Source organism: Suncus etruscus, chromosome 9 (genome assembly GCF_024139225.1).
Source record: "Suncus etruscus isolate mSunEtr1 chromosome 9, mSunEtr1.pri.cur, whole genome shotgun sequence".
NCBI classification, from domain to species: domain Eukaryota; kingdom Metazoa; phylum Chordata; class Mammalia; order Eulipotyphla; family Soricidae; genus Suncus; species Suncus etruscus.
Genome location: NC_064856.1, coordinates 25,181,408 through 25,209,222, shown reverse-complemented (window position 1 = coordinate 25,209,222; position 27,815 = coordinate 25,181,408). Strand labels below are relative to the sequence as shown.

The 27,815-nt window shown below is 48.6% G+C and overlaps 1 protein-coding gene across 1 annotated transcript; it reads right to left on the bottom strand.

Moving 5' to 3' along the window:
• On the bottom strand, window positions 1-27,815 carry GDAP1L1 (ganglioside induced differentiation associated protein 1 like 1). Its single transcript, XM_049779307.1, has 6 exons — window positions 27,567-27,815; window positions 17,429-17,621; window positions 13,953-14,126; window positions 9,848-9,945; window positions 8,516-8,630; window positions 1-371 (listed from the first exon to the last, which is right to left on the bottom strand). Exons 1-6 carry the CDS (start codon window positions 27,744-27,746, stop codon window positions 28-30), a joined length of 1,104 nt encoding a protein of 367 aa, XP_049635264.1. The 5' UTR covers window positions 27,747-27,815; the 3' UTR covers window positions 1-27.

The window sequence follows — 27,815 nt, the reverse complement described above, 5'->3', positions numbered from 1 at the left end:
GTCAGCCATTGGCCCCCAGGGCCGCCTCTAGATGTATTTTTTCTTGAGGTACCAGTAGGCAAAGTAGCCCATCCCGCCCAGGGAGCCCATGAGGAAGGACGCTCCCAGGAAGGAGGGCGGTTTCCGCTTGACCAGCCGGAAGGCGTTGGGGATGACAGCGGACAGCAGTGTGGTGTGGATGTCCCCCAGCACTTTCCGGAAGGCGAAGCGCTTCTGGACCCGCTCGAAGAAGGACTGCAGGTTGGGCCGGCTGCCGTCTTCCCAGTATTTCTTGGATAGTCCCAGGAACTTGAGGCGGTGCAGCGTGGCCCCCAGGAGCACATCGGCCAGCGTGAAGGCACAGCCACACAGCCACAGCTCGCACTTCTGCCCTGGGGAGGATGAAGAGCAGAGGGCAGCGGGTCAGCCTGCCCATTTCCCTCCCACCTCACTCCTCCCTGTCTCCCCCAGAATGCCCCACTGTGCTTTCCTCCCCCCCCCTCCCGTCATTCACTCCTGGGTGATGCCTGTCCTTTCTGTGGCTACAGATTTTTTTTGAGGGGGGACCACACATGGCAGTGTTCAGGGGTTACTTCTGGCTCTGTGCTCAGGAATTACACCTGGTGGTGTTTGGGGGATGGTATGGAATGCCAGGAATTGAACCTGGGTTGGCTGTATGCAAGATAAGCATCCTACCTGCTAGACTATCTCTATGGCCCTGGCTACAGATTTTTTTTTTTTATTCTCATCTTTTGTTTGTTTTTGGAGTTTATAGCAGACACTGCTACCCCTGACTTAGTGTTTGCTTAGTGTTTGCTCAGGAAACCTGCAGTATTGAGACTCAAACTTGGGCCTTGTGCATAAAAATCATGTGCTCCAGTCCTTTGAATATTCTCTCTAGCCCTACAAATATTTTTTGACACACCTGGTAATGTTCATGGGTTATTCCTGGCTATGTGCTCAGAAATGGCTTCTGCCTTGGGAAACCATATGGGACGCTGGGTATCAAACCCAGGTCCGTCCTGGGTCAGCCGCCTGCAAGGCAAATGCCCTACCACTGTGCTATTGCTCTGACCCACCTACAAATATTTTTAAAATCAATTGCCTTATTTTTGTGGGGGTAGGGGTTACTCCTGGCTTTGCACTCAGAAATTACTTTTGGCAGAGTTTGGGGACCATAAAAGATGCTGGGGGTCAACCCGAATCAACTGCATGCAAGGCAAATGCCCTATTTCTTGTGCTGTCGGTCTGGCTCCTCAACTGCCTCCCCCCCCCCCGTTTTTGTTATTTTATTTTGTTTTGTTTTTGGGTCACACCCAGCAGTGCTCCGGGGTTATTCTTGGCTCTACGGCTCTACACTCAGAAATTGCTCCTGGCAGACTTGGGGAACCATATGGGATGCCCGGATTTAAACCACTGTCCTGCATGCAAGGCAAATGCCCGACCTCCATGCTATCTCTCTGGCCCTCAACTGTCTTCTTAAGTGTAAATGTGCATGTTTATTTTACTTTTAAGCAAAAGAAAGTATATTTAGGGATCAGAGTGGTAGCATAGCAGTAGGATGTTTGCCTTGCATGCTGCTGACCTGGGACAGACCCAAGTTTGATCCCCAGCTACCCATATGGTTCCCTGAGCCTGCAGGGGCGATATCTGAGCACAGAGCCAGGAGTAACCGCTGAGTGCCACCGGGTGTAAGCCCAAAACCAAAACAATAAAAAGTAGAAACATGTGGGCCAAGACATCACTCAAAGGACTGGACTTCATGTATCTCTAGGAACAAATCTGCAAGCACTGAGCTACAAGTAGCACCTGTGCCTCACTGGTATGGCCCCCAAAAAGATATACATATACACAAATATGCTAATCTAATTATGTACACATATAAACGCATACCCATATATGCACATATATGTATGCATATACATTTAAACCTATGAGAGATATTGAGCCAGAGAACTTTCCTTGCATGCAGGAAGTTCAGGTTTGATCCCTGGTACTGCATGGTTTTCTGAGACTCACTGGCTAGAACTCCCAAACATCAAACTGGGTGTGGTCCAGAACACTACTGGTGCTAATAAATAGAACAATCTCAAACACACATTTCCAAAACCAAGAAGAAAACTCAACTATGATTAGGATAGAAATAGAATTATATCTAATAAAGATTCTAGGCTAAGAGGATTTAAGAATGAAATATCACTCAGCTATTTTAGATACTGTTTGGGGACTGGGGTTGGGGTTCACTGGCAAAGCACATACCTCAAATGTGTGAGGCTCAGGGTTTTATCCTTGCAAGGCAAAAAAAAAAAAGCTATTTTTCTGCAGATAAGTTAAGATGTTCTGCCAAAAGAATTATGGGACTTTCTTTTATTCTATTCTGCTGTTTTCTTTATGCCCCCTCTTTTCTGTTTTCTCATTTGTGAATATATATAATCAGAAATTATATATATATATTTGGTTTTGGGGCCATACCTGGCAGCACTCGGGTTATTACTGACTCTGCACTCAGAACTCACTCCTGCCAAGCTCGGGGGACTATATTGGGTGCCGGAATCAAACGCAGGTCTGTCCCAGGTCGGGCACATGCAAGGCAAAAGCCCTACTGCTGAATTATCTCTCCAGCTCCTATTTGTGAATATTTTTGGGGGGCAGGAAACGCACTCTACATTGCTCAGGGATCATTCCTGGCAGAGCTAAGGGACCACATGTGGTCCAAGGGCTCAAACCTGGTTCATCTGTGTGCAAAGCAAGTATCCATCTTGCTGTATTATCCTCCAGTCCTGGATGTGATTATTTTTCATCAAATAAAAACTTTTTTTTGTTTGTTTTTTGTTTTTGTTTTTGGGCCACACCCGGCGTTGCTCAGGGGTTACTCTTGGCTGTCTGCTCAGAAATAGCTCCTGGCAGGCACGGGGGACCATATGGGACACCGGGATTCGAACCAACCACCTTTGGTCCTGGAACGGCTGCTTACAAGGCAAACGCCGCTGTGCTATCTCTCCGGGCCCATAAAAACTTTTTAAGGAAATGTAGTGCAGTCTCTGAGCCCTCCTTCACACTTTCAGTTCCTCATGTGGCTGCTGATTCTGATACTTGGGGACAAGAGGGCTTGTATACATGCATCCTTTTGTGCGGGCACACTGGCCACATTCAGATTTACTCCTAGCTTTTCGCTCAAGAATTACTCCCTGGCGAGCTTGGGGGGACCACATGGGATGCAAGGGATTGAACCTGGTCAGCTGCATGTAAGGCAAATGCCCTATCCACTGTACTTCTGCTCTGGCCTCACTTATTTACATTTACAAAGTTCAACTATTTGCGAAACACATTTCTCCTAGTTATCTAAACTTGAATTTCTGGAGCTCTCTTTTTCTAAATCACCTCTTTACTCAAAAGACCCTGGGCTGTAATGGACTGACTAGGTGTCAATGCCCACACTCATTGGCTTGCCTTCTAGCCATGTCAATTGTTAGCTTTTCTCCAGGGTCTTGGCTTCTCAAGAACTGCCTGCCTGTACCAGAAGTTGTACCCATTTCAGTCTCTGGGCCTTTATAGCTGCTGTCCCCACACCCAGAGCGATCCCATCCTCACCCTGCTTTGCTGGGAAGATGGATCTCTGTGCCTTTCAACTTTTTTTTTGGGGGGGGGCGGGGTTTGGGTCACACCAGGCAGCACTCAGGGGTTACTCCTGGCTCTGCACTGAGAAATTGCTCCTGGCAGGCTCAGGGGAATCATATGGCATGCCGATGATTGAACCTGGTTTGGCCTCATGCAAGGCAAATGCTTTATCCACTGTGCTATTGCTCCAGCTCCCTGCCTTTCAACTTTTATGTTCAACAAGTCTGTTTTCCACCATCAAAATTCATATCCACCTTTCGTTGTATCTTGTTGTCCATTAATTGAATTATTTGCTCCATAAATGTTTATCTGATAGAATGTTCTAAGTATGAAGAAATGACAGTCCAGAGAAAAGGACCAAGGGCTTGGCATCTAGCTTTAGACAAAGAACCTCAGGGCTAAAGTGATAGTAGAGTGAATAAGGCACTTGCTTTGTATGTTGCAACTTGGGTTTGATCTCCAGCACATTTGGTTCCCGTACAGAACCAGGAGTAAGCCCTGAGCACAGCCAGATGTAGCTGAAAAAAAGATAAGGGAACTAAAGTAGAAAGCAACAAAGGAGATCAGGCAGATAGTCTAGGAGTAATTTCTGAGCACAGACTCAGGAGTAATCCCTGAACACCACTGGGTATGGCCTGGCCTGGAAACAAACAAAAATAAAATTACAAAGGAGGGTGAGAAGGAGACTGGGGTGTGATAGGAGATGAATCAGGAGGATCTGGGGGTCTCAGAAACCAGAGAAGGAAATATTATTTCTTGAGAGGGGAAGATTCAGCTGTGTCCAAATGCTGGGAGACACCTCTTACAGAGCACTGAGAATTGAAGGTTGTACCTGGGGGCTAGTGACCTTGTACATAGCTATTAGAGTAGATACCAAAAAAGAAAGCTTGGGAGGGAGTTCAAGTGAGGAAGAAAAGAAAAAAAAATTGAGAGCAGCAAGTCAAGCTGGCTCTTCCTTGGTTCTGTTAGAAGTGGAAACAATGGCCATGGGAGACAGACAGGCCAGAAGAGGTTTTTCAAATTGGGAGGTGGAAAGAAGCCTGTTGATAAAAATGTTCTGGAAGAGAGGAGAGAATGAGCTCTGAGTGGACATGAGTGAATGTCTTTATACACTAGTGAAGGGGTTAGTTGGTCAAGGGTATTCCTTTCTTGGGAGTTCCAGGGAGTGCTTCCGGATTTCAACAAATCTAAGTTGCGAGCAAATATAGGAGAGAGATGGGTGATCAGTGGAAGGACCAATGGTGAGAAAAACTCCAGAAGTGATTTAATGAATAAGCATCTTAGACTTGGTCAAATCCGGGGTTTGTGGGCACTGATGCTGGCGGGTGGGGGTCAGGGCTGTGGAGACTTCTTATGCTTCAGTTTTCTGTTGAGGAAAAGATGATAGTGAGTGGTGGGGTTAAAGGGCTTGAGGGTGAAGAGAAAGAAAGAGGTGTTCAGTGGTCCTCTAGAAGGAAATCTGAGTGAGGCTACAGAGAGCTAGTGTCTTCAGGATGACAGGGGATCCCTGGCTTGGTCCATTGACTCTGGTGACCACTGACATTGGACAGTGAGGCTATTGACTGCCAGCTGGCTGCAGTGGCTTTCCCCATGGCATGGGATGATTCAGACCAGCTGAGCCCAAGCCAAAGTGCCCAAACACAGTCACGCTAAGACAGGTTCTTCTTCTCTGAAGCATTCAATCAATCATCTCAAAACCTTCCAGGGACTTGCCATTGCAGGGCTTTAGGTAGTCTTAAGTTCTAAATTTAGGCTAAATTCTAACTATAAATAGAGGCTACAGTCTAAATTCTAAATAGATTCCATGATCTCACCTCTTTTTTACCAGCACTCCAAAGTCCTTCTCATCCATCACACAGGAGCCAAGACTAAGAGCATCACACAAGAGTCAAGACCTATTTGCACACTATCCCCCTGTCCCTGATCCTCAGGGAATCTCAACCCAGGACACCTCCTCTTAGGATGGCTCCTGCTGGTCCTTTGGGCCTCATTTTAAATGCTACCTCCTGAGCCAGAGAGATAGTGGAGGGGGTGAGGCTTGCCTTGCATGCAGCTGTGACCCTGTTCTTTTTTTTTTTTTTTTTGGTTTTTGGGCCACACCTGGCAGTGCTCAGGGGTCACTCCTGGCTGTCTACTCAGAAATAGCTCCTGGCAGGCACGGGGGACCATATGGGACACCAGGATTTGAACCAACCACCTTTGGTCCTGGATTGGCTGCTTGCAAGGCAAACGCCGCTGTGCTATCTCTCCAGGCCCGACCCTGGTTTTAATTGTAGCCCCACAGAAGGTCTTATGAGTATAGAGCCAGGAATAGCCCCTGAGCACTGCTGGAAGTGGTATGCAAAACTCCAAATTAAAAAAAAAATTCCATCTTCTCTGAGGAATTTAATTAAATTCTCTCTAGTGGGAGAATGGCAAAGTGAGACCCTGAGCACTTGCCTTTGGAGTCCTGACCCTCCTTGAGTAGCTTCTGATAGAGGCAAACATGCTTCTCCCTGACCTGTGTGTTCTTTGTTCCCTGAGCCAGACCCCGAGTCTGCTTTCTGAAATGGGCTGGAGGAAGCTGGTTTCCCAATGTCACAGGCTCCTGCTGGAAACCTTTTGTGCCTGAGTGCTTTATACTTGAGGCTTTGGCTGTGAGATGTGGGGATGAAAACTTAGCCCATGAAGAAGACACATGTTCCTGTCCTCAGTGTGCTCACAAGAGGTGGGTGTCTTCTGGGGCTGGTGAGATATAGCAGGTAGGCACTTGCCTTGCACATAGTTCACTCAGATTCAATCCTCAGCCTTCTATATGGTCTCCTGAGCACTTCTAGGAGTGAGGACTGAGTGCAAATTCAGGAGTAAGTCCTGAGTATTGCTGGTTGTGATACCCCCCAAAAATGAAAAAGAGCTGCATGTCTTCAAACAAGTCATTAGTCCTCTGATCTTTCCTCTTCCTATCTTTCTGTTGTTTTGGTTCTTGTTTGTTTTTTTTGTTTGTTTGTTTTTGAGCCACTCTGGCAGTACTGAGGGCTTACTCCTGGCTCTCATAGATGACCCCTGATGAGGCTTGGGAGTCCATATCAGATGCCAAGAATTGAACCCAGATTGGCTGCATGCAAAGCAAGCATTTTACCCACTGTACAATCGTTCTGGCCCTATCTTCCTATCTGAGATGTACATGCCATTAATTATTAGACACACTGAATTTTTCCAAGTACTGTCCTGAGTGCCTTTTTTTGTTTGTTTTTTTGGGCCATACTCAGTGATGCTCAGGGGTTTCTCCTGGCTCTGCACTCAGAAATCACTCCTGGCAGATTCTGGGGACTATATGGGATACCAGGGATTGAACTTGGGTTGGCTGCATGCAAAGCAAATGCCCTACCTGCTATGCTATCATTCTGGCCCCTATCCTGAGTACTTTTAACTTTTATTAGAATTCAACAATATGGGGTTAAAGTTTCCTGTTATATCACCACATTTTAAATATGAGGAAACTAACTGAGATTCTTTTTTTTTTTTTTTTTTTTTTTGTGGTTTTTGGGTCACACCCGGCAGTGCTCAGGGGTTACTCCTGGCTCCATGCTCAGAAATTGCTCCTGGCAGGCACAGGGGACCATATGGGACGCTGGGATTCGAACCGATGACCTCTTGCATGAAAGGCAAACGCTTTACCTCCATGCTATCTCTCCAGCCCCGACTAACTGAGATTCTAATAGGAATAAAAAGAATGGAGAGATAGCTTGGGGGTCTAAAGCATATGTTTTACATGTAGGTGGCCCAGATTTGTTACCTGGCACCACATTGGCTCCTTGTATATTGCTGGAAGTTATTCCTGGGCACTGATCCAGAAGCGTCTCTTAGTACTGCCAGTGTGCACACCCCTGACCCCCATAAAGTAAAGAAGGCAGCTTGCCCAAGTTCTAGCAAAGCTAGAACTCTAAAGTAAGTCTTTCTGGCTTGAAATCTTTTAGAACACAATGCTCAGTTACATGAAGTGTATATGCACATGCACGCATGCATGCATGTGTGTATGAAGCTATGACTATAACAGAGTATATCACAGAGGTTGCATAAATTTGCATGGTTGAGAAGACAAGGTAAACAAGCCACCTCAAACACAGCAAGATGGGAAGATCCAGAATACAGTTTGAAGAAGGAGGTGGTGAGGGTGGTGCATAAGAAAATGGGAATCCAAATAGCATGGAAAAGCTAGAGATATAGTATTGCAGGGAGGCACTTGCCTTGCACATGGCTGACCCAGGTTCAATTCCCACCATCCCATATATCCCCTGAGCCTGGTTAGAAGTAATTCCTGAGTGAAGAGTCAGGAGCAACCCTTGGCATGCCAGAAGTGGCCCAAAACAAACAAAATCCAAAATAACATGGAGCATGTGCTAAAAGGCTGCAGGGATGGAGGTGTGGAGGCTGCTATGAAGCTGGCATGCTCAGGACCTAGAAGAGAGCCACTTGGGAACAGAGAGCCAAGGGCAAAGCAGATGAACCTGGCTGTAGTAACTACAGCTGCCTGGGTACAGAGAAGAGTTGTGACATGCACAGAGCATAACCACCACCCTGTCATCCTCCCCATCCTTTATTAAGCACTAATTATGGAGTAAGGGCTTGTGGAGGCACTGCATGTACCATTTCATGCAATGTCTCAAGAACTTTCCAAAAAAGTACTATTATTTCCCCATTTTACATGCATGAAACTAAGGCCCAGAGAAGGAAATGTCTCTTCTCTCCCGGGGGCACTCAGTTTATTAATGCCATCTAGGAATGAAAACTTGGTGTGTCTCATCCAGAGGCCCTGACCCTAACCCTGGAGAGGTTTGCTCTGGTCTTTGGAGGGTAGAGATAAGAGAGGTTAAGACTGGCATGGCCAGTGTGGACTTGATGGATCTCAGCGCCCACCTTCCCCAGAGCTGGTACCCACCCTCATTCTCCAGCTTTCTCTTCTCCAGCTCGGCCTCAATCTGGTCCAGCACCATGGCCAGTTCCCCGAGAATCTTCTTCAGGTAGTTCACGTCATCGTGCTCCAGGATCTTGGCCTAGGGACAGAAGAGTTGAGTTGGCCTCCACAGAGCTAGAAACACAATGACTGGATCCCCTCTCAACAGCATCTTTTTTTTGGGGGGGGGTCACACCTAGCAGTGCTCAAGGGTTACTCCTGGCTCTATGATCAGAAATCACTCCTGGCAGGATCAGGGGACTATATGGGATACCGGAATTCAAACCACATACATTCAAGGCAAATGCCCTTATCTCCATGCTATCACTCCAGCCCCATACAGCATCTAAGTGCAAAGAAATACCCCCTTGCCTGAACACAATGCTCACACAGTCCCAGGAGTGTGGTTTTCTGCTCAAGTTCCTAGGGCTGATCTGTTCTTTTTTTTTGTTTTTGTTTTTGGTTTTGGGGCCACACCCAGCAGTGCTCAGGGGTTACTCCTGGCTGTCTGCTCAGAAATAGCTCCTGGCAGGCACGGGGGACCATATGGGACACTGGGGCTCGAACCAACCACCTTAGGTCCTGGATCGGCTGCTTGCAAGGCAAACACCGCTGTGCTAATCTCTCCAGGCCCGGCTGATCTGTTCTTAAGGATGCTAGAGTTGGCTGGTTGGAGATCTTAGAGGTCTCTTCTCCACGAATATTGCTCCTAGCCAATGAAGAGCTGCCCAGAAATATCGGGAGAAGCCAGAGCAATAGTATGATGGAAAGGGGTCCTGCCTTGCATGCAGCTAGACTGGGTTTAGTACCACATATGGTCCTCTGAGTCCCACCAGGAATGATCCCCAAGTGCAGAGCCAGGAGTAAACTCTGAACAGTGGCTGGTGCAGTCACCAAACAAGTAAACAAAAGAAATACTTGAGAGGCAATGTCTCAACCACACCCTTTCATACCTCCTACAAAGTGATCTGGCTTGTAATTGTCCCTTTAATACAGGGGTATTAAAGGCTGTCCCATCTCAATTTGATTGGCTTTGTTGTGCCCGTATGCTCCAAATTTCTCTCTAGGGCCAGATAAACGTGGCTTTTTCTTTTTCTTATCATTGCTCACCAACTTGTCTTTCGAGAACGAGAACCCCTTCAGCACTTCACTTACCCCATCCTCTAAGACAATGTAATACTGAGGCTCCAGCCCAGAAGCCAGCAGGGAAGAAGGAGGCAGCCTGGAGGACGAACCTACAGTTTCCCCACTGTGAGCTGACTCCAGGCCTCTTCTTCCCTCACAGCAGCTTCTCCAGGCTGCCCTCTCAGTCCTCACCATGAGCTTTTTCTGTTTGGAGAGATAGGGTTCCGAGAATTGGGGCTCCTCCTCGTGGTCCAGCTTCATGAGGTCTGTAGTGGCATTGGCTAAGTGTCCTGTAGAAAAAACATCCATGGTCTGGTCATGTGGAGACCCAGGGCTCTTCCATCACCACCCTAGAACCTCTAGGAAAGGAGACACTCCAATGTCAGTCTGGGAAGTCATATTTGCTATACCCCAAGTTGGTGGTGCTGCAAACATGGGTGAAGGAGTGAGATTGCCCAGTATCTCAGGGCTGCCCAGAGAAAGACAGTGGGCAGGAGTTGGAGGGGCTGCACCACCCAAAAGCAACCTGTCTGAAGTAACTAGAAACTCACCCTGTGAGGAGATAGTACTCAAGGTGATGTTTGCTGACTATGGGTATGACCCTGATCCAGGGCATGCCCCATACTTCAATGAATGTCTTGCCCACCCTTTCCTGTAGTAAGAAAACAAGTATCCCACATGGAAAAGGCTGTTTGATGAAAAACAAAACCATAAAAACTATAACCAGAGAGGAATGAACAATAGGATAGCACACGGTCCCATGCCTCACTAAGAGTAACCCCTGAGTGAAGGGCCAGGAGTAAGCCCTGAGCACTGCTGAGTGTAGTCATCAAATAAAAACAAACAAGAAACAAAACCCTCTTCTCCCAAAATAAACTATAACCAGATACTTTTAGTGTCTCGAAATTTCTACTTTGGTGAGGCAACTTCCCTGAAGATGTAGTCTCCATGACCTATTATTCTTGGCACAACTGGTTTGGGGTGAAGGGGAGAAGATATTTAGGTTACCTCTAGCAGTGCTCAGGGACTACTTCTATCTTTGTGCTCAGGACTGACCTCCAGTGTTGCTCAGGGACTACATATAATGCCAGGAATCAAACTAGGCTTGGCAGCACACAAGACAAGTGCTTTAACTCCTATACCACTACTGGGCTTTTCATGAGGCCCAAAAGACCAGTGATGGAGATGAGGTTAAGAATGAAATTCAAGTCAGCATCTGGAGAATGGGTCTCCATAGGAGAGCAGTGTCAGGATCTTACCCCAGATAGAAGTCCAACTGTCAACTGAGGTTTCACATGAGGAAATGGAGACATCAAGGGGAAAGGGCAGGATTACTCTGGAATTTTTGGATCCAGCAGGATCTATGTCTTCTCCCCCATCTTTCACTAAGCATCCCAGATGGGAACATATCTTCCTCTTCAAATCCTCATGCTCTCTGAATGTGCCAGAGCATCCCAAACCTTCAGATCTTTGCATACATTTATCCTTCTTTCTCTAGGAATAACCTTCTCTGGTTATACCTACTAGGCCCTTCCAGACAAAGCTCAAGGTCGCCACCTCCACACCTCCTTCTGGTGTGGCACTAGATACCCTTGTCCTCTGTGTCCACTGTACAGATTTCTGCTAGTGTTCAAACAGGCTAATTGTTACTCCTCCCTCAATACCATATGCTAATCTCACCTGGATGGTGAGACCCACCCACAGCTGGGAGGGGTCTGTGGTTGGTAATTAAGGGGTTACCTAGAGTGAGAGAGAGAGATCGGACACAGGAAGGGTGCTTGCAGGGAAGCTGATGGAGGCTGCTAATTAATATTTAGCTTAGAGGCCATGTGAGAAATATGAACATGGCTATTAAGGCCTTGTAATAAAGATGGATAGCTCCTGAAACTTCATCATCTGACTGCCTGTGGATCATTTCTTCGCCATTATCCTGCAACCTACAGACCCACTGGCCAAAGGGGCTTTAGGCACCTGGGTGAGCAGAGAGAGACCTCATCACAACACTAAGCCTTTATAATTAATAGGTAATGCAACAGCCAATCATAGCTAGAACAGCTTCAACTCCATTCATTCTGATGTCTACATGAAGAGTGTGCAGTGCTCAACCTGCACTGATGGCCAACGTCAAGGAGATCTTGATACTCAAAGATGTGTCACTGTCTGGATAATTCTCCACCCAGTGGGTGGGCCATATTCATCTTGGTATACCTTCAGGCTTGGTGTAGTTCACGATGAGCTCAGGAGGATATTATGATTGAATGAGCGAGTTAGAGAGAACTTGCTATATACTCATTGAATTTCTGCCCTCTGACACTTCCTTCACTGCCCTACTTCCTGGTCTGAGAATTTCCCTTAGTAAACACATGCTCAGCTCTTGCAGGCAAGAAGTTAGGTGAAGTGTCATGAAAGTCTGATATCCCTAAAAGTCAAGGTTGTATCTTCTCTCTGCTCCTCATCTGTGGGCCCCCATGAGGTACCCTTGAGCATGGGGGAGGCCAGGCCAGGTGTGGAAAGGGGTGGTACTAATTTGGATCACTGTATACAGATTACCTGGAGATGCTGCTCTTTCTCCTGGACTGGGCTGGAGCCCTAAGATCCCTTCTATCTCTCTGAGGAGAAAGACCCCGTTCACTAGCTATTAGTGCACCTTCAAGTGGCTTCTGATAGAAAGGAGAGTGTATCCCCTTAGTCTGCCACCATCTTTGCTCCCTCGGATGCCAATGAAGAGCACTCATGCAACTGATTATGCCAGATTCACCCTTCAGACTCACACAGGTTCTCCAGGATGTCTCCTTTAGTTCTCCCATGCATGCCAGACCCTTTCCTACTCCTAAACCTAAAAGGCTCACCCTTAGATAATTTTTACCTAAACACATGTTTAAAATTTCAAGCAAAGAATGATATACAGTGAAAAATAAATCTCCCCTCAATCTGTGGGTCCTTAATCCTGCCCCCCATAGTGAGCTCTGCTGATGGCTCCCTATCCCTGCCTCACGGAGCACTTGAGAATCCATTTAGTACCCTTTAAATAGATCAGTGAAACTAGACTAGATGTCAGATTTTTGCCCCTCATTTTTCTCCTATCTTAGAAAACATGACATTTGTTTATTATTATTGTTTTGCTTATTGCTTTGTTTGGGGGTTATAACCAGCAATGCTCAGGGATCTTGTGCTTGGGGTGGGGATATCAAACCTGAACCTCTTACGTGGCAAACCCACACTCCAGAGCTTATGATTTATGTAACAGCCATACACTTTGCCTCTGCGTGAGAACTTCAGAAATGAGCTCTGTTCCCAGCACAGGCCAGTAGGGCTACTCACTACCACATGCATGTTCACCTCCTCCATGACTCTGAACATCCTCTGAACCTGTCCCCAGGTCACATCCCAGAATCACCTCTGAGGCATGGCCTAGACATGACTTGTCAGACTGGCCTCCTGAAAGGTTGTTCAAGTGGATTGCATCCCACACTGTGATTAAAGGCCTACTTCTCTTCCCACCCACCTAGAGTGGTGAGCTGGAGAGGCAGAAACTGTTCTATGAGTCAAGTTTAAGGGCTCTCTGGGAAGGAGACAGGTACCAGCACCATAACTTAATGTGCTGAGTAGATGCTTCACACTTGCATGCGAAGCACCACATGATTTCCTGAACATAGTGCTGAGAGTAGTCCCTGATCACCACCAGGTGTAGCCACAAAATCCCTATGTAAGTAATGAACACATAAAAAGAGATAGAGATGGGGTTCTACAATCTACTTCAAATCACAGGCTGATTCCTGAAAGGTGGAAGCAGATGATACCTAACCATCGGTTATCAGCTCAGAATCCTCATTCTTCTCCCAGCATCCCATGGAGGATAGGCAAGGGAAGGGAGAATGGGGAAGGAAAGAGAAGACAGGGAAGGAAATAAGGAAGGAAAGTAAGAAGGAAGGAGAGAAGGAAGGAAGGAAAGAAGGAAGGTAAGAAGGAAAGAAAGAAGGAAGGAAATAAAGAAAGGAAAGAAGGTAGGAAGGAGGGAGGAAAGAAGGAAGAGAGGGAGGAAGGAAAGAAGGAAAGAAAGAAGGTAGGAAGGAAGGAAAGAAAGTAAGAAGGAAAGAAGAAAGGAAAGGAGGGGGAAGGAAAGAAGGTAGGAAGGAAGGAAAGAAAGAAAGAAGAAAGAAAGGGAGGGAGGGAGGAAAGAAGGAAGGAATGAAGGAAGGAAGGACAGGCATCCCAGAAGACAGGCTCCAGTGGAGAAGGAGGCAATGAGCGAGCAGGCACGGGAGACTCGGGGATGCTGGGCAGCCCCTGCACTCACTGCGGATCTCGGCCGTGGCATACTTGGGGATCATGGAATCAGTGGTGAGCTCAGGGTGCAGGATACAGCCGTGTGTGTAGGCATCCATGGGCAGCGCGTCGAGCAGCTCCCGATACTGCAGCACCCGGGCATGCTGTGGGCTACCCGCCTCAGGCATCAGGGACACCACGTGTTCTGCGGGGCACAGAGGGGTGGGGCTGGGGTGCAGGACCTGCCTGCCCAGCACCCGCCCCACCCACCCCTTAGAGAGGCAGTACTCTGGCACTGCCCCCCACATCCTGGAACTCCATCCCTGGGCTGGAGATCAAGTTCAGGCTCCCTTTTAAGAGAAACAGAGACCTGAATGTCTGGGTTTTGTTTTGTTTGATTTGGGGCCACTTTTGGTGGCACTCAGGGATTACTCCTGGTTCTGCATTCAGAAATCGCTCCTGGCAGGATTAGGGGACCATATGGGATGCCGGGAATTAAACCCGGGTCCATCCCGGGTTAGCCGTGGGTAAGGCAAACGTCTTACCACTGTGCTATCGCTCTGGCCCCAAGACCTGAATGTCTGAAACTGAAGACTTCTTGGTTTTGTTGAGGGGTGGGGCCAGGGATCGAACATGGGTTCTTGCATGTGCATGCTTCACTGTTGACACCAAATTTATATTCTTTCGTGCTAAAAATAAATTTACTTGCATTATTCTTTTATTTTCTTGCTAATAAAAAATAATTTTAGGGGCCGGAGTTTTAGCATAGCGGTAGGCTGATCCAGGACAGACCTCAGTTGATCCCTGGTGTCCCATATGGTCTCTCAAGCCAGGAGTGACTTCTGAGTGCATAGCCAGGAGTAATGTTACCCTAAGTGTCACCAGGTGTGGCCAAAAAAAAAAAATTAAAGAATTTTTTTTGTGGAATTGGGGATCAAATTCAGGTCTCACGTGCATTGCTATGGAGCCACTACTCTGGCTTTAGAGTGGCTTATAGCTACTACTTCAGTTTTTGTTTTGAGCTGGGCTCGAGTTTACAGTCAAATGGGATGGGGCAGCGGGTTTGGAGTGCCTGGGTCTGCTCAACTTTGTGGGGTTCCTGGGTCTAGAACATATATAGGGGTTTCTGGGGCCATGTCTATGGGGAATTACAAGGAGTGTGTGTCCTATTCATGCTAAATGGGTTCTCAGGACCCCTGACTATGCCTGTGACCGAAGAAGTCCGGGGAAAGAAGGCCTATACCTTATAAACTAATTTCCTTCCTTCCTTCCTTCCTTCCTTCCTTCCTTCCTTCCTTCCTTCCTTCCTTCCTTCCTTCCTTCCTTCTTTCCTTCCTTCCTCTCTTTCTTCCTTCCTTGCCTTATAAATCTCCCTCCCTCCATCTCTCCCTTCCTTATTCCCTCCCTCCCTACTTTTCTACCTTATTCTCTCCCTCCTTCCTTCCTTCCTTCCTTCCTTCCTTCCTTCCTTCCTTCCTTCCTTCCTTCCTTCCTTCCTTCCTTCCTTCCTTTCTTTCTTTCTTTCTTTCTTTCTTTCTTTTTTGGTTTTTGGGCCACACCTGGCGGTGCTCAGGGGTTACTCCTGGCTGTCTGCTCAGAAAGAGCTCCTGGCAGGCATGGGGGACCATATGGGACACCGGGATTCGAACCAACTACCTTTGGTCCTGGATTGTCTGCTTGCAAGGCAAACACCGCTGTGCTATCTCTCCGGGCCCTCTTTCTTTCTTTCTTTCTTTCTTTCTTTCTTTCTTTCTTTCTTTCTTTCTTTCTTTCTTTCTTTCTTTCTTTCTTTCTTTCTCTCTCTCTCTCTCTCTCTCTCTCTCTCTCTCTCTCTTTCTTTCTTTCTTTCTTTCTTTCTTTCTTTCTTTCTTTCTTTCTTTCTTTCTTTCTTTCTTTCTTTCTTTCTTTCTTGGTTTTTGGGCCACACCTGGCGGTGCTCAGGGGTTACTCCTGGCTGTCTGCTCAGAAAGAGCTCCTGGCAGGCATGGGGGACCATATGGGACACCGGGATTCGAACCAACTACCTTTGGTCCTGGATTGGCTGCTTGCAAGGCAAACACCGCTGTGCTATCTCTCCAGGCCCTCTTTCTTTCTTTCTTTCTTTCTTTCTTTCTTTCTTTCTTTCTTTCTTTCTTTCTTTCTTTCTTTCTTTCTTTCTTTCTTTCTTTCTTTCTTTCTTTCTTTCTTTCTTTCTTTCCTTTCTCTCCTTCCTTCCTTCTTTTTTTATTGGTTTTTGGGCCACACCCGGTGACTCTCAGGGTTTACTCCTGGCTATTCACTCAGAAATCGCTCCTGGCTTGGGGAACCATATGGGGGGATTGAACTGCGGTCTGTCCTAGGTCAGCGTGTGCAAGGCAAATGCCCTACAACTTGCACCACTGTTCCAGTCCCACCTTCCTTCCTTTCTTTAACCCTGCCTCACTTCCTTCCTTCTGCCCTGCCTCACTTTCTTCCTTGTTCCCTCTCTCCCAACCTTTCTCCTTTCTTCCTTACTCCCTCCCTCCCTCGCCTTCTCTTTCTACCCTGCCTCACTTCCTGCCTTCCCTCCTTCCTCCCTCTTTCCTCCCTTCCTCTCTCCCTCATTCTCTTCTTTCCTCCTTTTTCCCTATTTTCCTCCCTTCTTCTCTCTCTCCTTCCTTTCATTCCTCCCTCTTTTCCTTCCTTCCTACCTTCCCTCCCTTCTTCCTTCCTTCCTTCCTTCCTTCCTTCCTTCCTTCCTTCCTTCCTTCCTTCCTTCCTTTTTCTCTCTTACATTACCTATTAATTTAAGGTGAGTTTGGGCCTTCTTGTCTTAATCTTCCAAAATAGAAAAAGGTGGGAGAGGAGTATTCTAATAAAGTCTTAGACAGAGTGGCCGTTGTGATAACACAGCAGGTAGGGTGTCTGCCTTGTACTTGGCAAACCTGGGTTTGATCCCATGTGATTCCCTGAGCCTGCCAGGAGTAACTTCTGAGCATAGAGCCAGGAGTAACCTGAGTGTCTCTGGTTGTGGCCCCAAAACAAAAAAACAAAAATAAACAAAAAATTCTACATAGAACTTTCTGGAGTCCAGTTTATTGCTAATGTCCTTAATGTCCCTTTTACAATCTCAGTGTCTTCAAATCCTTTTCTGATGCATCTGTCCTCCATTTCACCAGATAAGATTTGGTAAAGCTACAGGGTATCTCTGAAGGTTGTTTGGCAGATGCATCTCTGCATCTGAGGGAAAAGAGGCTGTCCCTGGCTGTCAGGGCAAAGGCTGGAGTGACCCCAATGGCCCTTCGAATCTCTGTGTGTTGGGAAAGGGGAGCAAATAGAAGTCAGAGGCACAGTTAGTGAAACAAGACTGGCCATGAAACTATGAGGTGTCTGGTCAATGCATCTTCTGAAAGTTCCCGAAAAATATTTCTGGGGGGTATCTGGGTAAGGCTCTGGGTCCCCTAGCCATATGTGGCCTGGTTTGGGAGTGCACCTGGGTTTCATCCACAGTGCTGTGGGGGGCGGGTCTTCCCGGGATTCCAGCCTTACCTCCTGTGAATGTGCGCTCCACGTAGTCTATGATCTGGTCATAGTCGCTAATGATGTTGTCGCGGTGGATGATGACAGGCACTTCCTCCCCCAAGTTGAGCCGCATAAACCACGGCTCCTTGTGCTCACTCTGCGGGAGGCTCACGTCCCTCTCCTCACACACCAGTCCCTTCTCTGCGATCACCAGACGCACCTGAGCAGGGGCAGAGTGGGGAGCATGTGGGACCACGGGTCTGGGACAGGGAAGGGTTGCCTCATATGGCCCCTGCTGGAGGCTACAGGGTGGTGAGCATAGTGAGATATTCCCAGGTCTGGGAAGAATCCGGAACGTTTCTGGGTCTGGTCCCTTGCTTACAAAACATACTTATTAACAGGACCCAGCGTTGCCTGTGGCTGAGGGCGGCTCATTTCATGCCATTCACGGTCACAACTGGACACTCAATCTGGCCTCCAGGAACAGAGCAATCAAAGCCGAATTTTTAAGTCATTTGGGTGATAAAAAGAAAAATAACTAGCCAATATCAGTTGCATTCTTTTTGGTCCCTAAACCTTCCATTTAGTTGGTTGTTGTTACTCACAGGAACCTACAGGTGGCGAACTAGCCCTGTTTGCCTTCATAACAAAACAAAAGCCCAAAGAGGGCAAGTCAGTTGCCCAAAATTGCACTGCACGTTAGTCAAAGTGGTTCCCAACCTCCAGCCTAGATCTGTCTGTCTGGCAACTTTTCCCAGGATGCCTTTCCTGAAGTTGCTAAGGGTCTCAGTCAATCAAGTGAGCAGGAGGAAGCTAACAGAGACTATGGCCCAGCCCAACATTTCTGACCTGGGAGCAATTAATGACCATCCAATATGCCCTGCTTATGGACTGAGACTCAGTAGGCTGGACTTGCCCGAGGATGGCAGGGAGGGCCCTGGGTGGGCGAAGCTATCCCTGAGAAAGTCCAAGACCTATCATTGCCTTCCACTTACAGACCTACTTCCTGTCTGCAGGACTCAGGTACCACAAAGTTGGTTCAACCCTCACATTTACTTGCTAGCAACTTGGCATCTCTTCACTTGTCTGATGGGATCCTCACAAGCAGTTTTGGTGAAGATAAGACATACAGGTCTTGTGAAAGGTGTTTACAGCATCAAGAAGCTGCATATCTCAGCTTCTTGGCTTGAACCAGGCTTTTGAGGAAGACAAACCTGGACTTGAAGCCCGGATCTATTATGTAGTTGCTACGAGACCACGGGAAAATTCTTTGATCTTTAGTTTCTGTGAAATGAAGAATGTGCTCCAGTCCATGGAGGCTCATATAAGGGGAGATGGATGATGTGGATAAGTCCCCCCAATTCTCAGGAGGCTAATTTGTGAAAAACAATTCTCTAACCACTAAGTTAGACACTCCCATACACCTGTTACCTAGCCCCTCTGAACCCTTGGTGGATGTCCTGGAGTAGTCCACAGGAATTTCCAAGAGTTATGGCTGCTCAACATATGGTATGCCTGGCTCAGGTAGCAGTACTTCGATCAACATTACTATATAAGTTTTATTTGGGGGGGGGGCACACTTGGCAGTGCTCAGGGGTTACTCGTGGCTCTGCACTCAGAAATTGCTCCTGGCAGTCTGGGGGGACCATATGGGATGCCTGGAATCACCAGGTCTGTGCTGGGTTGGCCACATGGAAGGCAAATGCCCTGCCTCTGTGCTATTTGTTCTGGCCCCAGGGATCACTTCTGAGGGAGCTGAAGGGACCATATGGGATGCCAGAGATTGAACCCAGGCCCATCCTGGGTTGACAGTGTGCAATGCAATTACTATACTGCTGTGCTATCGCTCGAGCCCCTATATATAAGTATTTTTTTTTATCATAATTGGCTTTATTTTGTTTTAAAGCCACACCTGGCTATACCCAGGGTTTATTCCTGACTCTGCCCTCTGGAATCACTTCTGTCACTGCTCGAAGAATCAGGATCAAACTGGGGTCAGCCTCATACAAGGTAAGTGCCTTACAGCATTGTGCTATATCTCCTGCCCCTGTAATACTTTTGTTTGTTTGTTTTGGGCCACACCAAGTGATGCTCTGGGATTACTCCTGGCTATGCTCTCAAATGTTGCTCCTGGCTTGGGGAACCATAGGGGACCCTGGGGATTGAATCAAGGTTTGTACTGGGTCAGCCGTGTGCAAGGCAAACAGCCTACCACTGTGCTATCGCTCTACCCCCCCCCCCCCATAATACTTTTTTTTTTTTTGGTTTTGTTTTTGGGCCACATTCTGTGGTGCTCAGGGATTATTCCTGGCTCTGTGTTCAGAAATCACTCCTGGAAGACTCAGGAGACTTATATGAGATGCTGGACATAGAACCTGGGTCTATCCTGAGTTGGCCGCATGCAAGGCAAATGCCCTACCACAGTGCTATTGCTCCAACCCCAATACTTTTTAAGTTCTGCTTTAGTGGTCTTTGAAATACCACTAAAAGTTTCCTCTTTTCACCAGTGTACAGGTGTGAAGGGTTGACAACTATTGTCTTAGAATATCCCATTCCCTGCCTGTACCCCTCATATAAATATCCTTCTCTTTGGGGAGGGGGGCTTTGAAGAAAGAGATGTGACTCTCTGGCCTGATCCTGAACCTCTAAACCTCCAACTCTTTGTCACAAAACTGCCTGCTCCATTTGCCACAAGTAGGCATTTCAAGAGGAACCAGGGGGCCACGACAAAGTTGCATGGTCTAAGAGCATTCCCCAGCCTGTGGAAGGTGAGTGGACACCACATTCAGATAATGACCAACCAGAGTACCATGTATGCTCAGGAGATCCTTACAGTGGAAAAAAAAACATGAGTTCTGCTTGCCAGGGACTAGAGCAGCTATGAAGAGGTGAGCCCCAGGGATAGTGTCTACAAGGCCTGGTGCGTGCATTGCAGGATGTGGGTGTGTGTTTCAGCATGAGAGGATCTGTGTGAATAAACCACTGTGTGTGTATGTGCAGGGTGTGGGTATCAGGAAAGAGTGCCTAAGTATGAGCGTTCACTCACATTTGCATCCAGGGGAATGTGCCCGCATGTCTACTGAGCTCCAGAGGCATCGTGGAAAGGAGCCCCTCTGCCTCATGTTCTTCCTGACCTGCTATCCTCTAGCCTCTGCCACCAGACTGCCCTGCCTAGCTGAACACTTGGAAAGAGCGGAGAGAAACCAAACCAGGCCTTTGCCCTTGGCAGAAGAGGGCATTTGATCTTGCAACCTGGCAGGGCATCTGCTCCCAGGGGTCATTTCCTGGCTCTGTATCCCCAAGCGCTAGAGAAAGTGCCAGGTGGGGCTGCCTCCTGAGGATGCAACTCTCTTTAGAGACAGAATCTGTCTCTGGGTCATGCTGGCTGTAGCCCAAGGAGACATCCTCCTTCAGCAGAGCTGCAGGCTCCAGCCATGTGCCAGCCTGCAGGGGAGGGAAGCAGGGGAGGAGGCAGGGCTGGGGAAGGGGCTTACTGGGGCCAAGGCAATCTACGTCTCTGCTCCCCAGAGGCTAGATCACTTCTGAGGGAGCTGAAGGCACCATATGGGATGCCAGAGATTGAACCCAGGCCTATCCTGGGTCGACAGTGTGCAATGCAAATACCCTACTCCTCCCCAGAGGCTAGATGAGCCCAGGGTGGTCACCACATGGTGTGAGGAGATAGTAGCCACTCCTGGACAAGCCATCTCTCCTGTGGGGGACTGAGATGCATCCTGGCTATCATGTTTACACACTGTACTGCCTCACCCAGGCCATGGTTCATGGGGACAGTTGTGAAGGCCAGGATGGACTTCTCTGTCAAACCATCTAGCCAATCAGTTTCTGTGTGACTTAGAAAAAGATTCTGAAGGGCCAGAGAGATAGCATGGAGGTAGAGTGTTTGCCAGGAGTAACCCCTGAGCACTGCCAGGTGTGACCCAAAAACAAACAAATAAACAAAAAAAGAAATATTTTGGGACCTGGAGAGATAGCATGGAGGTAAGGCATTTGCCTTGCATGCAGAAGGACCGTGGTTTGAATCCTGGTATCCCACATGGTCCCCTGAGCCTGCCAGGAACGATTTCTGAGCGTAGAGCCAGGAGTAACCCCTGAGTGCTGCTGGGTATGGCGGAAGGAAGGAAGGAAGGAAGGAAGGAAGGAAGGAAGGAAGGAAGGAAGGAAGGAAGGAAGGAAGGAAGGAAGGAAGGAAGGAAGGAAGGAAGGAAGGAAGGAAGGAAGGAAGGAAGGAAGGAAGGAAGGAAGGAAGGAAGGAAGAAAAATATTCTGAGTTTCTGGAAGGAAGGAAGAAAAATATTCTGAGTTTCTGAACCCAGCAGCACTCAGAGGTTACTCCTGACTCTGCTCAGAAATGGCTCCTAGCAGGCTCGGGGACTATCTGGGATGCTGGAAATTGAACCCGGGTCTGTCTTGGATTGGCTGCGTACAAGGCAAATTCCCTACTGCTGTGCTATCACTCTGGCCCCTTAAACCTTTCTTTATCTTAAAAAACTTTTTTTTTTTTTTTTTTTTTTTTGGTTTTTGGTCCACACCCGGTGATGCTCAGGAGTTACTATTGGCTATGCTCTCAAATATCGCTCCTGGCTTGGGGGCCATATAGGATGCTGGGGGATCAAATCATGGTCTGTCTTAGGTTAGTCAGTGATGCAAGGCAGATGCCCTACCACTTGCACCATCACTCTGGCCACATCTTAAATAACTTTTAGTGTTTTGGAAGGTGGTGTTGGAGGAGGCACTCACCAGGCTGTGCTTAAGGCTTATTTTTGGCTCTGAGTTCAGGGATGTTTGGGGGACCATGTGGAGATCGAACTGGGGTCAGCCACAAGCAAGGCAAACATCTTTTTCTTTTCCTTTTGGTTTTGGGGCCACACCCTGCAGTGTCCAGGAGTTAATCCTGGTTATCTGCTCAGAAATAGCCCCTGGCAGGCATGGGGACCAATATGGGATGCTGGGATTTGAACCAGCCACCTTAGGTCCTGGATCGGCTGTGCTTTTGAAGAGCCTGGACCCCTGACCTCTGACCTCTCTGGCATGAAAAGGTAGTTTTTAATTAGATAACACATTGTGGCTTATAAGTTTATAAATTTTTCCTGTTGTGGCATATTAAACCTAGGACCTCATTCATACCACCTCATATGTACCATTGAGTTCCTTCCCCAGCCAAATATGTCCTTCGAAAATGTCATTATTTAGGACCAAGAGATGGTATGCTGCACTAGACTGCATGTAGGAAGCCTAGGTTCCATTTTCAGACACTGTGTGATGACCCTAAGCACTGCCAGGAGTGAGCACTAAGCAGTGATCTCAGAGTGATCTCTGAGCACTTGCCAGGACTAGTCCTGCTGGGTGACCACACATCACAATGAATAGTTAAATAAATAAAATTGTTTTAATTTAGCCACCCCCATTTCTGGGTACTGACCCCTAGGGCCAGGTGCAGTTCTAAGTGCTGGGAGTGCAAACCTACCTGGAACACATGGACATGCCATCAAAGACAGAGGGCAGAGTATCAGTCAAAATATCCTGATCTGTCAGGTGAATTGATGGGAACAAAGAAAATTCTCTGAAAGCAAGGAGGCCAGAGGGCCAGGAAGTGGGGTGGCGATGTGAAACAGGTCTCTCTGAGGAGGGGACCCCTGGGCAAAGGTACAGATGGGGTCCAGACAGGCCTGGAGGGGAGTGCTGCAGACAGCAGAAACTAAAGGGCCCAGAGGCTCTGGAGCCTGGGAATGAGAACTCTACAGGGGCAGGGGTCAAAGGGACCATGCACAGGACCAGGGAACCCTTGACCAGGGCTAGGAACAAGATGCTTCTTTTCAACAATCTCAGACTGCCATGGAGCTTTTCCTTCTGTCGGGAGTGTAGGCGACACAGCATGGTGGTGCTAGCAGTGCCTGTAATACTGTCACCACTAGCACTCCGTTATTTTCATCACTTCACTGGTGTGTGAAGACACTCATCACGACTTCACTGTTAGCCTTGCCTCGCCATCATGTTACATAATGGGTTAATCCTGAGCCACACACGGGATTATATAATGGGGGTGGCTTTACACCCAGTTGATCTGATCGTGCTGCTTCAATCTGATTGGGTTCTCTCCTAAGCAAATCACCCTCTAGGTTTGGGTGTAGTCCGTTAAAAGCTTGGGGGAAAAGTCCAAGATTTGATCTTATATACCAGATCTGGTTCCTGACCAGATTTCCCACCATGCAGTGGGGCCTGAGACCAGTAAAGCTCTGGCTTCCCACCATCAGCTTCCTGGGGAGCCCTTGCAGGGTCAGAGTGGAGGGGTGCTGAGAAGTGCAGAGTTCACCTGTTGACCTCCTGCAAGTGAGAGACAATGGAAAAAGGGCAGGTAAGTGGGCAATGTCCAGGAGCCTGAATTCTCAGGCCAGGGGAAGAGGGTGAGGACATCTGGCATGTAGGTGTCTCTTGGAGCCTTGCACTGTCTTCAGTGTCTGAACTGGTTCCAAATAACATCCCCAAAGTTGGAACATTGAGTTTTTCCTTGCTAGAACAACAAAAATAAGAGGATAGTTTGAGGGTCTGGGTAAGAGATATAAAAGCAGACTTACTGTGGGATACAAAGCTGGCCCTGAGACTCATCTGGTGCAAAGGGCATAGTAGTAATAGGTCACTCTCCCTAGACTGCTTTGAGACCTTGATCTCACCAAACCCTCAGAGATAGGGATGGGTTCTTTACTCATTTTGCAAAAAAAGAGGCCTGCATAGACAGTGTAAGTAACTTGTCCCAAGTTGCAGTCATAAGGAACTATCTTTTTGTTTATTTGTTTTCGGGCTACATTTGGCAGTGCTCAGGGCTTGCTCCTAGCTCTGCACTCAGGGATTACTCCTGGTGTGACTCAGGGAACCATATGGGATGTTGGGAGTCAAAGTGGTTTAGCTGCATGCAAGGGAAGCACACTACCTGCTGTACTATTTCTCCAGTCCTTCAATCTTGGTTTTTAAAGTTAACGAGTGAAAAGCTAGAACATTCCAAGCTCAGAACACACAGAGGTGGAGCAGTTCTGTTCACCAGGGAAATAAGGGGGCAGAATAAATCCTACAGTTTTCATTTTTCTACACAAGAAACCAAGGGCCAGCGAGGGTGAGAAACGATGTGAAATCACACAACACTCAGACACTGACGTTTTGACTCCTTGTCCTTTATGCCTCTTGTTAGGAGGTGAGGCTTGCACCACACTAAGCTGTGTTCAGGGCTGACTTCTGGCTCTGTGCTCAGGGATCACCCTCGTGGAACTCAGGGGACCATAGACAGGGTCAAGGTTGGAACCGGAGATGGCCCCGTGCAAGGCAAGCATGTTCATCCCTGTGCTATTTCTGTTCCACCCTTTCGTCCTTCTCAACATCAAACTCTCAACCCCAAGGGAAAAGTATAGTGAGATTGACAAGCTTAGAAGCACCCTAGAATCTCCCCCATGCATTTAGATCACCCTCTGAATGTCTTGTCCCCAAATGATTGCCTATGGTAGCACGTGAACAATCACTCACTCTAGGATTGTTTTCAAGGCCTTGCCAAAGGCCATTCCATCTCCACAGCCTCCAAGGTGCGCTCCCACTCTGCCACGCCAGGGGGAGCTACCTGCATGGTGGTGGAGTCAGCGATGGCCACGTGGCTGCCCCTTCCCATCTGCCCTAGCACTGGAATCCACCAAACACTGCTCTCCCTGCAGGTGCTGTTCTGGGGTGTGATCAGAATACATGCCTAAACTCTCCCAAGGAACCCTTCTGGAAACTATTGTTCTCCATGTACAAGTGTGACAATGGAAGGCTGACCGCCTGCCCAGCAGCTGAGTTGAGGCTCAGGCAGTTTGGCCCTTGGGTCTGAGTACTGCCTCACCCCCTCACTGTCTTGCAATCCCTCTGGCTCTGGAAGAGTCCCTGCTATCTGAGAGAAAGCCACTGGGACTCCACTGAACAATCTGTTTCCTCATTCTCCTCTTTCACCTTTTTCTCCTCCTCTTCCTCTGCCTTCTTTTCCTCCACTCCTCCACTTTTTTTCTTTCTTCTCCTGTGTGTGTGTGTGTGTGTGTGTGTGTGTGTGTGTGTGTGTGTGTGTGTGTTTGGCCCACATTCAGTAGTGCTCAGGGTTTATTCCTGGCTCTGCACTCAGGAGCAGGGTTCTGGGAACCAAATGGGATGCCAGGGATCAAACCCAGGTCAGCCACATGCAAGGCAAGTTCTACCCACTATACTATCTCTCTGGCCCCCAAACAGCCTATTTTCTGTAGATTAGTTCTCATGCCTTTAAATATAGATGTTCCACTATTGAAAACAGTTCCCTGCATGGTTTCAAGGTCCTATAGGGTCAGAAAAGGAGGGAAACCTGCTTGCTATATCCCTACTCTGCACCACAAATGTCATGTTCACATCCTCTCAAACTCCCAGATATCCTGCAGGGTATGAGGCAAAAGTCTCCCTTTCTAGATAAGAATGCTGGGGCACAGACATGTAAAGTGACTTGTCCACGGTCACATATCCAGGAAGAGATCCAGAGTAGACTGGAACTCAGACCACCTGAATGCAGATTCTGGCTCTTTGTGCCAGTCAACATTTTCTCTAAAATCTCTGAGAACTCTAACATGAGTCCCCTGGGAAGTGTAAGGTCCTAACAAGCTTGCTTACAAGTGGAACTGCAGCAAGTGGTCCCACCATTGGCAAAGGGGTCTCTTAGGCCTTGCATGCATGAAATACTCCCCTGTCCCTGGTCCAGTCCCAGCCATTGAGGCCAGTTACCCATGTTCTGGGAGGGAGAAGACTCTGGAATCAGGAAGTCAGCCTGCTGATTTGCAACACCTCCCCCAGTAATCTGCATGGAACCTGGCTTGAAAGGGGCAGCGTGCACGGATATAGCAGGTACAGCAGGGCTCCGTCGTGACCTTGGCTGGCCCGAATCCTCCTTGCGTGGCACTTTAGTAGATCAGGACTCTAAATTGAGTAGAACTGACTCTGGGCCAGGCACTGCCATCCACAATGTGTGTATGCACATCTCACTTTACCATAGTGAGCCCCCTGGAGAGTCAGAGCCACAATGTGCTGCACCTCACAGGGTCAACAACAGAGGCCTGGGAGGGACACAGTGACCAGTGGATGCAGATGCAAATTAAGGGGGGTGGGGCACAGTATCTATGCCATAGCCAGGAATTCTAACATAAGCAGGAGCTTCAGGGGTGCCAAGCTAGTACCCTCGTTAATGTCACCTTCCACCACTCCTATGCAACTCTGAAAAGGGCTTGGAATTCAAAAAGGAATGATTTGTTCATCATTAGTACTATCACCCCATTTTCCAAGAATGAAACTGAGCCAGGACCAAGCCCAAGTCTTCGGATTCCAAGACATTCCTCCTTTGTGCAAAAATCTGTCTATCTGTTTGGAAAATAAGCGACTGGAACAAAAGAACCTTGCAGGCAGAAGAGTCCCAAGATCCTGCCATGGATTCCCATCGGGCCAAGACGGTGGAGACCCTGGCCGTGGTGCTGAATCTGTGGCCACTAGACCAGCCGGCCTCCCGGGGTGGATGGCGCCCCTAGAGGCAACATGCGGGGCCCGCAGCCTCAGGAAGCGGGAACCCCCATAACTCAGCATAAGGCAGGATTCCCAGGTGTCCCCGCCCCCACCCCACCCCTCCAGTCCCCCTGGATCCGAGAGGCGCCTAGGAACCTTGTGCAGGTCCTTTAAAAGCGAAAATGATCGGGGCAGAGCCGTGTCGGGTTCAGGAGCCGGAAAACTGCCTCCTTCTGAGCTTCAGAACCGGGTCAGGGGCAGGGCCGGAACCTGCAAACCCCAGCCTGGCCAGGGGGGCAGAGGCTGCAGGGCCGAAGACGCCCCTGGAGGTCTGGGGCATCGGCGCGGAGGGAGGCCGGGGGAGACTTTGGGGGTGGTGGGGGTGAAGGCCGGAGCCTCCTCCCTCCCCTGCAGCGGCCCCTCGGACAGGCCCAGCATCCCCTCCCCTAGCCTCCCCTTTGTCTCTCCGCGCGCCCCGGGAGAGAGGCCGGTGGGGGGAGGCTGTTGAATTGAGGGGTGATGGTAATGGACGTATCTGGGGCCTGAGATGGAGACTGTCACACCCGGCCCTCCTCCCCCAGTCCACCCTCCGGGGTCTCCCGCACCCCTGGCCCCCCAGTACCTTCTGCGAGCTGAAGGACTGCGTCCAGTGGTACAGGACGAGGCTCTCCTTGGGCCAATGGGCGGGGCTGGCGGCCTGGGGCGCGGCGGGGGCCTCGGCCGGCTTGGCGGCATCGCTCTCCAGCGCCGAGATGGGCCACCAGCTGCAGTTGGTGGGGGTCAGGTTGTTGGGGGTGGCCATGGCGGCCCCGCGGTGCGAGCCAGCGAGCGGAGAAGGAGGCTGGGGCGGCGGCGGCGGCGGCGGCGGCTC